The 13,886-nt window shown below is 45.4% G+C and overlaps 1 protein-coding gene across 1 annotated transcript in view; it reads left to right on the top strand.

Moving 5' to 3' along the window:
• SNAP91 (synaptosome associated protein 91) overlaps window positions 1–13,886 on the top strand; it is a 191,706-nt gene that overhangs the window by 74,848 nt on the left and 102,972 nt on the right. Inside the window, exons 3-4 of the mRNA XM_073626882.1 lie at window positions 63–138; window positions 9,516–9,618. Of these exons, the coding sequence (XP_073482983.1) occupies window positions 63–138; window positions 9,516–9,618 (179 nt within the window). The remainder of the gene's footprint in view (window positions 1–62; window positions 139–9,515; window positions 9,619–13,886) is intronic.

The following is a 13,886-nucleotide window of genomic DNA, read 5'->3' as shown; positions in this document are numbered from 1 at the left end:
TTTTATTTGTGTCCTTAATGCTGGGTACACTTAAGATGAAGTGTTCTGTTTTTGTATCTTAGCGATTCATCCAGTATCTGGCATCTCGGAACACCCTATTTAACCTAAGCAACTTTTTGGACAAAAGTGGATCACACGGTAAGAATGTGTGCTCTTTATTCCGGTCTTAAGCATGTTAATAGTTTGGTTTATTATTGTGTTCACCCATGCAGGAAATATAACTATTTTACTTTGTAACCTGTTATGAAATTCTACACAGCAGGCTTTTCCTAGGGAAAAAAGAATCTGGGTGGACAATGTTATACTTCTCAGAAATATGATATTTCGGCGGTTATTTTCAGCTTGCGGATAAAGAGTAACCTTTCTGGATGGTATTTTATCTCTACATCTACAAAGGATGTTTTTAGCCTTGACCCCTCTGGCAGGCTCATAGATAACATTTCATTCAGGGATTCTCTTCTATTACCGTTTTTTAGCAGCTCACCATTAAAGTCACATATAGGTGGAAGGCCAAAATTGGTATATAAGTAAAAAAGTTTATACAGGCTTATTTTACAGTTAACATATGATGAATGTTATTTTATCTGTTTTTTGTACTTTTTAAATGGAGGTAATTCTCTAAAGTTTACAAAACTTGCGTTAAAAAAAATGCAACACTGGGTGAATTGTTTTATTAATTTAACGTGTCTAACCTGGTATTGTGTTATCTGAGGTATTTTAATGAAGTCAACCGCAAAAATTAGCAAAGTAGCATAGGACATTATGCTCCTAAAAATGACAGCTTCAGAGTGGCACGTTTGCCCTGTACACACGGTCGGACATTCCGACAACAAAATCCATGGATTTTTTTCCGACGGATGTTGGCTCAAACTTGTCTTGCATACACACGGTCACACAAAGTTGTCGGAAAATCTGATCGTTCTAAACGCGGTGGCGTAATACACGTACGTCGGGACTATAAACGGGGCAGTAGCCAATAGCTTTCGTCTCTTAATTTATTCTGAGCATGCGTGGCACTTTGTCGTATTTGTGTACACACAATCGGAATTTAACCAATCGGATTTTGTTGTCGGAAAATTTTATAGCAAGCTCTCAAACATTGTGTGTCGGAAATTCCTATGGAAAATGTGTGATGGAGTCTACACACGGTCGGAATTTCCGACAACAAGGTCCTATCACACATTTTCCATCGGAAAATCCTATCGTGTGTACAGGGCATTACAGTTTCTATGAGGTGCGTATTGTGGACAATACTAATGCAATATTATTTAAATGAAGTTAATGTTTTGATGCTAAAACTGTTTTATTGTAAGATGGTAAATGCGGTTGTAGCCCCCTCCTAGATGGATGCTAGGTTAGGTAAATTGAATTACTGGCTCAATGTAATCAGTTGAGCTGCATGTGATTCTATTAGTCTGTTCTGTGTTTCACTGGCTGCATTGACTGCTTCTGTCTGTCTGGAAAGGCTCTAAAAGATAGTGGTCTGGGAGAGTAAAATCAGCAGTTGAATGTGTGCAGCCTTGGCCAATCCTGGGGGGGGGATTTTTGTCTGGGGACCTGGCCTGGTATTACTGGAAAATGTTTCTGGAAGATATTGGAAGGAGGCATTCAACTATCCAAAGACATTAGTACAGACTAGAGAGAGAGATTCCGCAGACTGTTTTGCTGCTGTCCCTCGTAGCGATAGTCAGTGTTGCTCAAAAACGGGACATTGTGCCTGGTGTAGCTCAGTCAACTAACTTCTTGTGCAAGGACTCTGCTCACATTAATAGGAAAAAGATTAATGTACTCAAGTTGCTACTAGAGTTTCTGAAGTATCTGTTGCCCTACTCCTATTCAAGTTCTGCAATAAAGTTTTAGAAAAGCCATACCCCTAGGCCAGGGGTGTCAAACTCCATTTCATTGCGGGCCACATCAGTGGGCCTCAAAGGGCTGACTGCATCTACCATGGTGTTATGTCTGATCAGTTTCAAATATTCTTTAGTGGATGATGCAAGCAGTGTGCAACCCCCTTACCTTGTGCTGCTGTCAAGGAGACACTGGGAGGTAGAAATTGCAGGGTCTGGAGGAGGACCAGAGAAGGGCTGCAGTCTGCTGAATACTGAGAGCAGGGGAGGCAGAGACAAGGGCGTGCTGTGGCTTCACAGAAAAGTGCAGGTTCTGTAAGAGGAGCAGTGGCATAGCTAGCACATCTGGCAACAGTAGCTGGTCTTTTTTTTTTTTTTTTTTTTGCACCCCCCAAGAAAAATGGTATGTAGCAATATTGCAGCGCCACACCAAAACTGTGGGTGTGGTCAGATTGCATCTACAGTGGGAGTGGCTTAAATGGCCATATGCTTTAATGGCTGTGCCACAAGCGAGTATGTAACACAGTACAAACCTCAGTACATTCATTTTAATTAAATAAAAATGTTCTATTGCATATCCTTTACTACACAAAGCTAACCTTAAAGTAATAATAAAGTCTTGTTTTTTGTTGTGTTTTTTAATAACAAACGTGTTATACTTACCTGCTCTGTGTAATGGTTTTGCACAGGGCAGCCCTGATCCTCTTCTCAGGTCCCTCGCTGGCGCTCCTGGCCCCTCCCTCCTTCTGGGTGCCCCTGTCACAAGCAGCTTGCTATGGGGGAATCTAAGCAGGCACATCCCCGCCCACTCCATCTCCTAATTGGCTTACTGGCTGTTATTGACAGCAGTGGGAGCAAATGGCTCCCGCTGCTACCAAAATCCAATCAGGAGTGTGAGTCTTCGGAGAGCCAAGGCTCTCGTGAACATCGCTGGATCGGGAGGGGGATCAGGTAAGTATTAGGTGGGGCTGGGGGGGGGGGACTGTTGAACACAGGTTTTTTACCCGCATGCATAGAATGCATGATGGTAAAAAAACCTTGTGCCTTTTCAACCACTTTAACAAAGAATGTGCTGTACTTAGAAAGCAGTAGTCAGGCGTAAAATGTAAAACACAGTGAGGGGAATTTATCAAAACTGGTGCAGTCAGAATCTGGAACGGCTGTGCATGGCATCAGTTTCTATCTTCAGCTTGTCCAGCTTTGAAAATGAAAGCTATGAGCTGATTGGTTACTATGCACAGCTGCTCCAGATACTGTCTGCCGTAGTTTTGATAAATTCCCCTAAGGGCTCATTCAGGCGCTGAGATAGGTCCTGTATGCTGAGCCACTTTTTGTTGCATCTGCATCCGCCAGAAAGCTTCACCTATAGAAGTGGGTGCACAGATCCGAATGCAGACACTGTGCGTTCAGATACATGCATCCCTCCCTGTCTGCGTGTCAAATTTTGACATTCGACTATGTCAATGCAGCTGCTGCGTCCCAATTGACTTTGACTGGACTGCCTGCACAGGGATGCACAGAACACCAATTTTCCCCACGCAGTACACGGCCAGCACACTGGGCATGGACGCATATGCTCCATGTGAATAAGGCCTAATTGTCATGTGTGATAACAGGAAAGAAGAGATGTTGGGTATGTGAATTTTTTTTGTTTTAATCATACTTGCGTAGGTGGATGCTGCATCTGTCCCCCTGCCGGCTCCAAAAGCTGGTGGCTGTCAGTCTCTGGCTCTCTGCTCTACCCCACCCCCACGCTCACTGAAACACTGGGCTGTGGAGGGGATGGGAGCGGCTAGCTCAGCGGGCCTTCGGCTGACTTCACAGAGCTGGTCCAGGCTGGGGAAAGATCGCAGCCATATGAGCGGGAATTGCTCACATGCCTGAACCGGCTCTGTGACATCAGCCGACAGCCCGCTGTCAGCTGAAAATGGGTCACAGGAGTGCAAAACAATCTGCACTGCTGTGATCAACAGGAGAAGTACAGCCAAACAATTAATAAATCTATCATACGACCTGTGTCTCTGCTCCCGTTTGACATTACTTGCAACAATTGATAAATGTCCTTATTTATGTTGTGAACCCTGTATCCAGGGGATTTTGCCACACCAACCACCATTTCCTAGTCAAGGGCCCCTCAGTCTAAGGCTCCCTCGGCACTCCCCTCCTAGTCCAAGGCCTCCTACAGCCCCCCCCCCCCCCCAAGTTCAGAGCCTCCTATGCACCCTGCCCTCCGAATCCGGGTCCTTTGCCACACCAACACCACTTTTCAAGTCCAGGGCCTCCTCTACACCCCTAGTCTCGGGCCTCCGGTGTACTCGTCACCTAGTCCAGGGCCTCCTGCGTACTCCCCTCCTCTGCATCCCCTAGTTCATAGCCTCTTCTGCACTCCCCTGCTAGTCCAGGGCCTCCTCTGCACCTTCCAGTCCAGGGCCTCCTGTGTACTCCCATCGTAGTCCAGGGCCTCCTCCCCTAATCAAGGGTCTTTGAAACACCAATCCTTTTTTCTAGTCCAGCGCCTCCTCAGCACCCCCCCCTCCCCCCACTCCAGCGCCTCCTCTGCACCTCCCCAGTCCAGGGCCTCCTCTGCATCCCCCCAGTCCAGTGTCTCCTCCACACCCTCATCAGCCCAAGGCCATCACTGCACCCCCCCAGTCCAGAGCCTCCTCTGCACCTCAGCTCAGGGCCTCCTCTGGACCCCCCCAAGCCCAAGGCCTCCTCCGCACCCCACCAAAGTCTGGGGTCTTGTCTGCACCCCCCAGTCCAGGGCCTTCTCTGCACCCCCCCGGCCCCCCAGTATTACATAACAACCCCAATTTCCTAGTCCAGGGCCTTCTGCACACAAACACCCTCTCCTGGTCCTAATAAATGCCTCCCAGTTCCACGAAGTCTCTCCCATGCTGAGCAGTCACTCTGGAATGCCTTTCTATAGTGGTGGCGGGAAGAGCAGAGTGATTCAGCACTAGTGCACCTTTGCAGTCTCCCACCTATTTGGTTCTCTGGTATTTGGAAAACTATGCAGAGGGCGCTGCCTGTCCATTACACCTTGATCAGTTGGCAGTCACACCCTTAGAGCAGTGCTTCCCAGTGGGGGGTTGACGGAACCCCTGGCATCACCCCCTTAGATTCGTCACCCAGGGCGTGTGTCCCCCCCCCCCCCCCCCCCAGTTTTGGCACTGAGGAGAAGTTCTATCGTCCTCCCTGCTGCCGACTGCTGAAACGGGGGGAAAGGAGAGAGATGAGCTTCTCTGCGTCTGCATGCAGAAGTGCAGGATCTGGCGGAGGGGAGTTCTGTCCACCTGCTGACTGCTGAGACAAGGTAGGGTAGAGATGAGGGGGGTGTCGCAGCTGCATGAGAGAAATATGAGGGCCATGTGAAATGGCCTGGCGAGCTGGATTTTTCCCGAGGGCCTTGTGATTGACTTTTGTCCTAGACTATTCATTAAGCAAAAGGAATTACTGTGACTGTATCTGGCTGCGGGTACAACTACGGGAAAATACCCTAGGAACATTAAACTGCTGGCTCCTGTGAGAGTGAGTGCTACACGTGTAAAATATGGTTTTCCAAATCTATGCTAGTTTACCTCTATGACATAAAGATGCACCTGGAATGTCTAGCTGATTTGAAGGTTCATTTGGATTCTCATGTATATGTTTGCAAGAGCATCTCGTGAGAAATTATTAGCAACTTTTTTTTGACCTACACCATTAACTAGAGCAGATATTTTATTGATGTTTAAACCATTTTGGTTAAAGCCAAATGCCAGGAATTAGACACAGTCTACTCCTGCAGTGATTTCCCCCCACCCCAACACTGCAAGGGTTTAAATATTCATTTAAACTGGGGGTGCAGATATAAGGTGTAATACTTGCCTTATTCTTGACTCCTGCAGACTTCCCACCATCCATGTGACCAGTGCAGAGCTGCCCTATTCTAAAGCTTTCTGTCATGGTCTCATGCTAGCCTCCTTGACACACAATGCAGAGTTAATGCAGTTAAAGTGGTTCTAAAGGCTCCACTACTGTCAATAGCAGCCAGTTAGTCAATGAGGCGAGAGGGGGCATGGCCAAGCCATGGCTCTGTGGTTAATGAACACAGAGCTGCGACTCGAGAATGAGCCTGCTTGGGTGCCCCCATTGCAACCTACTTGCTCTGGGGGCACTCGGCGGGAGGTACGGGCCAGAAGTGCTGGCGAGGGACCCGAGAAGAGGACAAGTGAGTGTGACAAAAAAAAAAGCCTTTAATATCAATTTACTGTAAGCTTTAGGCAGAATGGTGCTGGAGCCTGTTGGACTGAGGTATAGGTTAAAGCAGAGCAAATAAACAGTAAATCAAAATTTAGCCTTTCGATTCATGTGTGGGCTCTTTAGTTGTACAGGCAAACGTCTTTACAACCACCCTAAAGGCAGGGAAGTCTCCCAAATGTCAGAATACAAAGGCTCAGTGGGGAAAATTCCTCAATCCTCATTCCTAGTGTGGATAGGGGAATCAAGTTAGGTTTTTTTTTTTTTTTTTTTTTTTTTTTTTCAGTTCACTTGTTTATGGACTGGTAAGGTAACACAACTTATCCTGCACCCCTAGACTAAACTAGCATTTAACCCTTGTAGTGTGAGGGGCAGTGCCACTGTAAGATTTTGTTTATTTGTCCTCCTTGGATATTCACCCTTTCAATTTGTCCTGATAGCTGCTGTCACCAAAACAAAAGGTGATGTCAAATCCAAAGCTTGAGTTGTCACCAGAACAAGAAATAAATCTTTGAAGTTCCTATGTATACACTTTAAGGTGTATGTATATCCAAATTTTAGTCCATAGACACTCACACAGCGTGGCTTGGCCATGAACCCTGCTCCTTCCTCACAGGATTTGATTGACAGCAGCAGGAACCTATGGTTCCCGCTGCTCTTAGTATGTCCTGTGAGCAGAGAGAGTGGGGGACCATAAAGGCAGAGCAGCAGTGTAGACAGGGACAGCACTGGATCATGAGAGGAGTTGTGTAAGTGTTAGGTGGGGGGGAACAGGTAAAGGAAAGGGGGGGGTGTTTTTTTTCCCCCTTTTTCTTGTAGTAAATGGTTTAATTAAAAAAAAAAAATCACTTTAACCACTTGCCGACCAGACGCCATCATTATACAGTGGCAGGTCGGCACGATCCCGCGAACCATCGTAGCTGTACATTGGCTCCTTTAAGTGAGATAGCTTGCGTGCGCCCGCTGCACTGCGGGGGTGCTGATGCTCGTGACCGGCGGTCGCGGGCACGAGAGGCAGAACAGGTGTGTGTGTGTGTGTGTGTGTGTGTGTGTAAACACACAAATCCTTGTTCTGTGAGGAGAGCAGATGCAGATTGTGAGTTCCCAATAGCTAGGAACACGATCTGTCATCTCCTATAGTCAGTCCCCTCCCCACAGTGAAAACACACTAGGAAACACAGTTAACCCCCTGATCGCTCCATAGTGTTACCCCCTTCCCTGCCAGTGACATTTATACAGTAATCAGTGGATTTTTATAGCACTGATTGCTGTATAATTGTCAAAAGTGTCCGATGTGTGCGGCATAATTTCGCAGCCCTGATAAAAATAGCAGATCGCCGCCATTACTAGTAAAAAAATATAAAAATAATAAAAATGCCATAAATCTATCCCCTATTTTGTAGACGCTATAACCTTTGCGCAAATTAATCAATATACGCTTATTGCGGTTCCCCCCCCCCCCCCCCCCTAACAAAAATATGTAGAAGAATAAATATTGGCCTGAACTGAGGAAAAAAAAAGCTTTTTAAAAAAAAATTGGGGATATTTATTATAGCAAAAAGTACAAAATATTGATTGTTTTGGTTTTTTTTTTTTGTTTTTTTTTTCAAAATTGTCGCTTTTTTGTTTAGCACAAAAAATAAAAACAGCAGAGATAATCAAATACCACCAAAAAAAAGCTCTATTTTGTGGGGAAAAAAGGACATCAATTTTGTTTGGGTACAGCGTCGCACGACCGCACAATTGCCAGTTAAAGTGACGCAGTGCCGTATTGCAAAAAATGGCCTGGTCATTGAGCAGCCACATCTTCCGGGGCTGAAGTGGTTAACCACTTCCCGCCCATGCTATAGCCAAAAGACTGCTGCAGCGCAGGCTTAGATTGTTGAGAGGGCATCCATGTCCTCCCTTGCTCGCGCTGCCCACCCGTCCCCTTGGGACTCGGCTGATCGGAGTAAAGGGCCAATCCCGGCCCTTTACCACGTGATCAGCTATCAGCCAATGACAGCTGATCACATGATGTAACGGAAGCTGGTAATCCTTCTTTTTTTTTTTTTTTTTTTCCTCACACTAGTAGTGTGAGGAGAAAAAAGCCAATTGCTGGCTTCTGTATGGCAGACATTGGTCCCACTCAGTAAACACAAGTGCAGTGCCCATCAGTACTGCTAACCAGTGCCCTCTCAGTGAAGCCCATCGGCGCCGCCTCATCAGGGCACATCAGTGAAGGGGAAAAAATTACCTCGTTACAAAATTTTATAAAAAACTATGAAAACTGTTTAAATTTTTTTGACTTTTTTTTTTTTTTTTTTTTCATTTGTTTTAGCAAAAATAAAAACCCAGTGTGGTGATTAAATACCACCGAAAGAAAGCTCTATTTGTGTGATTTTTTTTTTTTTTGTTAAATTTCATTTGGGTACAATGTAGCATGACCGCGCAATTGTTCAAAGTGTGACAGCGCTGAAAGCTAAAAATTGGCCTGGACAGGAAGGGGGTATATGTGCCCAGTAAGCAAGTGGTTACATTTACAATTATGGAAAGACCAACAGTCCGAAATATAACTATGCAGTACAGTAGGCACCAGAGTTTGACCCAGTGAACTCGGTAATCAGCAGTAAGTAACACACCTGGTCTGACTTGCTCTCTCTTCTCAGCAATACAAGTTTGTTCAAGGACTTATGAGGGGTCTGTCATTGTAGAGCAATGGAGGGGGAAGATAGCATGGTCACTGAAAGTATTTTTAGGCAATTCTAAGCAAATCATGGCCATTAATCCTAATTTGCAGATGTACTATAGAAAGTACAAAGTTTGAGACTGCAGCTGGGTCTAATATTGCAAGAAAAGCACATGGTTTTATATAAAAGGGGAACTGTAAGGGCAGGTTTTGGAAGTTAAAATTGTACTTTCTTGATTATCAAAGTAGCAAAGCCATGACATATTTTGCATTGCAATTCAGTTTACCAATGGCAGCTCATATAATTCTATCCTGACAGGCTGGCGTTAAGCTACAGTGGATTTTGTGACGCCTTTCAGAAGCCCCTACCTACCTGACATTCATTCAGACAAATAAAACATCACTGCACCCTGGGCTGCAGCAACTGCCCTTGTTTGTTTGTGTGGGGTGTGGTCTTTTTTTTTTTTTTTTTTTTTTTTTTTCTAGAAAGTTAAAAAAAAATAAAAAATTGCGCCAGTGTGATGAGCAACTCACCTTAAGTGTGCATATCTTGTGCCAATTCACATTCCATTATAGTGCTGGATACACAAATCTCCAAAGATACACAAAACGTAAAAATAATCAAAATATATTGGAAATGTTGAGCTTTGCTGTCCATATCAGTATTTTGTCCAACAGTTTGTGTTTTGTTTAGATTCCACAAAGAATGAGTAGTGAATAATTCAATACATTATCAGTCTTTTTGTTTCTTCCTCCAGGTTATGACATGTCAACATTTATTAGGCGCTACAGTAGATATCTCAATGAAAAAGCCTTCTCCTACAGACAGATGGCATTTGACTTCGCCAGAGTAAAAAAGGGGTAGGATTAATTCCTTGCATTTCAGAATGTCTTGCCAACTCTAGTTACAAATGCAAAAATAATTTCTATGAATTCTTTTCAAAGGGAATTGTTTGCAATTCAAAATGAAAAAACTATATTCTAATGTATATATTAATTTTGGATAATTTAAGAACCAGTATGAATGCTACATCAGGAAACTATTTGTTATTACTTGCAGCCTTGGATTGTTCCTAGTTTCTAGCTTGTCTTCTGGCAGCACGATATTTTCTGAAGCTAGAAAACCCACTGCACAGCTAAGCTAATAATTTATTATTTGAGAAAACTTGGGTATAATGGAAAAATAGGATTTTTACGTCATACTTGCCTGTAAAATCCTTTTCTTTGAGTACATCATGGGACCCAGAGTCTGGCTAATATTCATTACCGGCTGGGTTATATTTCATCATTAGGTGAATGGACACTGGTAGACCAAAGGTCTTCAGACAGGAAGTGATCCCCTACATCCCCTCCCATACAGGAAGCACTTCGGTTTTGTAGCAAGCACGGAATCCTCAAAGAGGGGAGGGATCTCTGTGTCCCATGATGTACTCAAAGGAAAGGATTTTACAGGTAAGTATGATGTGAAAATCCTATTTTTGTTTCTTTTTCATACATCATGGGACACAGGCTAATGTTACCTACTGGGACGTCCCAGATCAATTGCCTTGAGGGGAGGGAGACACCCTGCCAAACAATAGCCATCGGAACTAGTACGGCAGCCTGCAGTACACAGCCTTACAAATGTGAGCCACAGATACCTGATGGCGAAAAGCCCAGGGGGTTCCTACACCCCTGGTAGAATGAGCTCTCACCCTAAAGGGAGGAGCTTTGTTTCAGACCGTAGGCCTGAATGACCAATTGATGGACCCAATTGGCAATGGAAGCTGCCTGCCCCTTCTTGGGTCCTTTTGCTAAACCAATAAAAAGAGTATGATCCTCGGATCTCCGCAGATCTAGACAAATAAACCTTGACTGTCCGGACAACCTCCAAAGAATGCAGTCGTCTCTCTTCCGCCAAACGGGGCTGAGAGAAAAAATAAGGCAAAATAAATATCCTGATTTAAATGAAAGGCCGACACCACCTTTTGCCAAAAAGGATGGAATAGGTCGTAACACGACTCTGTCGTGGTGAAGGATCAAGTATGGTTCCCTGCATGAAAGGGCCGCCAACTCCGGCACCCTTCTAGCCGAGGTGATAGCCATCAGGAAGGCTAGCTTGCGTGACAGCAAGTCTAATGGAATTTCCTTAATAGGTTCAAATGGTTCTTTCTGTAACACAGACAGCACCAAGTTCAGGTCCCAAGGACACATAGGTGACCTAATGCGGGGAAGCAAGCGAGTTGCCCCTTGCATAAAGGTTCAGATCAGTGAATGGGAGGCTAAAGACTTTTGGAAGAATACTGATGGGGCCAAAACTTGACCTGATTGTACTCAAAGCCAATTTGATTTCCACAGCTGACTGTAGAAAAGAGAATTCTCCCAATCACGTTTCCGAGGATGCCATTTTCTGGCTTCACACCAAGCAATATAAGTCTTCCAGACTTTATGATCTTCCCAGTGACCGCTTTTCTAGCATTCACTAGAGTAGACACCACTGGTCCCAAGATGCCACGGTCCTTTAACACCCTGGCTTCAGTAGCCATGTCGTCAAATTTAGAGACTGTAAATTGGGGTGGAATATTGGAACTTGAGACAGTAGATCGGGGCAACATGGAAGCGTCTATTGACAGTCTCACTATCTCCGGGAACCAGGGCCTTCTGGGCCAGGCTGGTGCCACCAGAATGACTGGAATCCCCTCTCTTCGAATCCTGTGCAACAAATGTGGAAGGAGAGGGATCGGAGGGAAAGCATAATAAACCAGGGAGTACTGGCTCCATGGAACTATCAGAGCATCTGCTCCAATTGCCAGAGGATCTCTTGTTCGAGACACAAACTGCTGTAGCTTATTGTTGAACCTGGATGCCAGTAGGTCGACCTCTGGCCATCCCCAACATTGGCAAATTTCCTGGAAAACCTCTGGGTGTAGGGACCTTTCCCCCGGGTAGATCTGCTGGCGGCTGAGATAATCTGCCTTCCAGTTCTCTATTCCCGGGATATGGACTGCCGATATAATTGGCACATGAACCCTCTGCCCAGGCTAGTATGTAGTTCACCTCCTTCAGAGCTAAACGACTCCTGGTACCACCTTGGTGGTTTATATAGGCCACTGCTGTGGCATTGTTGGACTGAACCCTGATGGGGCAGTCCTGAAGCTCCACCATCCAGGACCGTAGGGCCAGGCATACTGCCCGTAATTCTAGGACCTTGATGGGCAGGGTCTGCTCTGTCCCTGACCATTTCCCCTGAGCTGTGAGCCTGTCTAGGGGCGCTCCTCAGCCTGAGAGACTGGCATCTGTAGTCAGTACTCTCCAAGGTACCCGGAGAAAGGGAAAATCCTTTCGCAGGTTCTGATCCTGCAACCACCACTTTAGGCTTAAGCATATATTTAAAAATGTAACTGCGCTGATCCAAAAAGTGCTAGTGCAATATAACCACTAAAACAGAGTCTATACCTTGTATACAAACCTTAACAATAAAACTATAAAGTGCAATATGTCAATAGGTCGGCATAAAGTGCAAATTATGGGCAAAATATCACAACCCCAGAACATGGGTATTTTACAATAATCCCCAAAGTACGCTTCAGTTCGTCATATAAATTCAATGTGCATATTGTGCTCCAATTCACATCCGTACTCTGTAAAAAGAACTTTTCACCACTTCATGTGCCACCACCACCTTCTGAAATGGGCACTCACCAGAACCCAGAAAAAGTTTTGCCTTTGGTTTATATTGGGAAAACCACTCCACTCTCCTGGCGTTCCTCCAACTAGGTTGCCACTAGATACTCCTCATATCTCCATGTCAGTCTTGGTATCTCATAAGAATTAAACATCCGTCAGTGCGCAACATACTTATAAAATTAATTTTAACCAATAAAACAATATCCAGAATATCTGAAATGTACACTCACAATTAAAGTGCCTTTAGACTGACACTGAGTCTTTCCAGCAGATTGTTTCAGGGTTCCGCTTCATTTCCCGGGATCGGTGTGTGTTCCAAGCCTCGATCTGATGTGGGTTAGTGACAGGAAGTGACCTCAGAGATTTAACCAGAAGCCTCTACGCGTTTCGCATACATGCGTCATTAGGAAGCTTAAGGCCTAAGCATGCCCGAGGAGATAAGCACATTGGAAAATCCAGGGCTTTTCTTCCTCTGTTCCAAGCCAACAAGATGTCCTGTTGTAAAGGCCTGGAATGGAACTGGGCATAGGGCACTGCCTCGGAGGATACCATCCTCCCTAGAAGGCTCATACAGAGCCGAATGGAGGGTTGTCTGGTTCCCCTTTTCCTGACTCACCTGATATTTCACTGCACAGATCCTTACAGGTGGCAAGCATACTCTTGCTTGGACCGTGTTTAGAATCAGACCTAAATATCTTAGACTTTGAGCTGGTCTCAAGGCTGACTTTTCGGTATTTATGATCCAGCCTAAGCTTTTCAAATACCTCACTGTATATGTTATTATGCTCTGTTCTAGAGCCTGTACTGAGTGATCTCTGAGCAGGAGGTCATCCAGATACCCGTGCACCAGGATCCCTTGGGCCCTTAAGCGACCCAGTACTGGTGCTAGGACCTTTGTGAACACCCAGGGAGCTGCAGCAAGCACGAAGGGTAGAGCCACAAACTGAAAATTACATTCTTCTACTGCACATCGCAGGAACCTCTGAGGCTGAAAGATGGGTATGTGTAGGTACGCGTCCTTTTATATATCGATGGAGGCTAAAAAGTCTCCCCTGGAGTGAGGTTACTACTGAGCGGACAGACTCCATCCGAAAGGACTGTATCAAAAGATACTTACTGGTAAGTCAGTTCAGATGGGGTGGCGATGTCCATCGGGGTTGTGTTGTCCTGGGATGTGCAGGCTTCACTGGCAGTCCTTCACCTCAGGGGATGTTGGTTCCTTGTTGAGAGAAGCTTGACAGCGGATCAAGAGGCCAGTAGAAGGAGCTGTGAGCCCTGAGCGCGTAGCCTGTATTATCTCCTATCTGTGTCTGGACACTTCCTGTGCACCGCTGACATCACTTCCACTTCCGGGTTCCAGGGTGGTTAGCGTGGAGCTTCCATACACTGGACACCGCTGTCAAGCCTCTCTCAACCAGGAACCAACATCCCCTGAGGTGAAGGACCACCATTGAAGCCCGCAC

Source organism: Aquarana catesbeiana, linkage group LG04 (genome assembly GCF_042186555.1).
Source record: "Aquarana catesbeiana isolate 2022-GZ linkage group LG04, ASM4218655v1, whole genome shotgun sequence".
NCBI lineage: Eukaryota > Metazoa > Chordata > Amphibia > Anura > Ranidae > Aquarana > Aquarana catesbeiana.
Note: the sequence above shows the minus strand (reverse complement) of the source record. Positions and strands in the feature narration are given on the sequence as shown.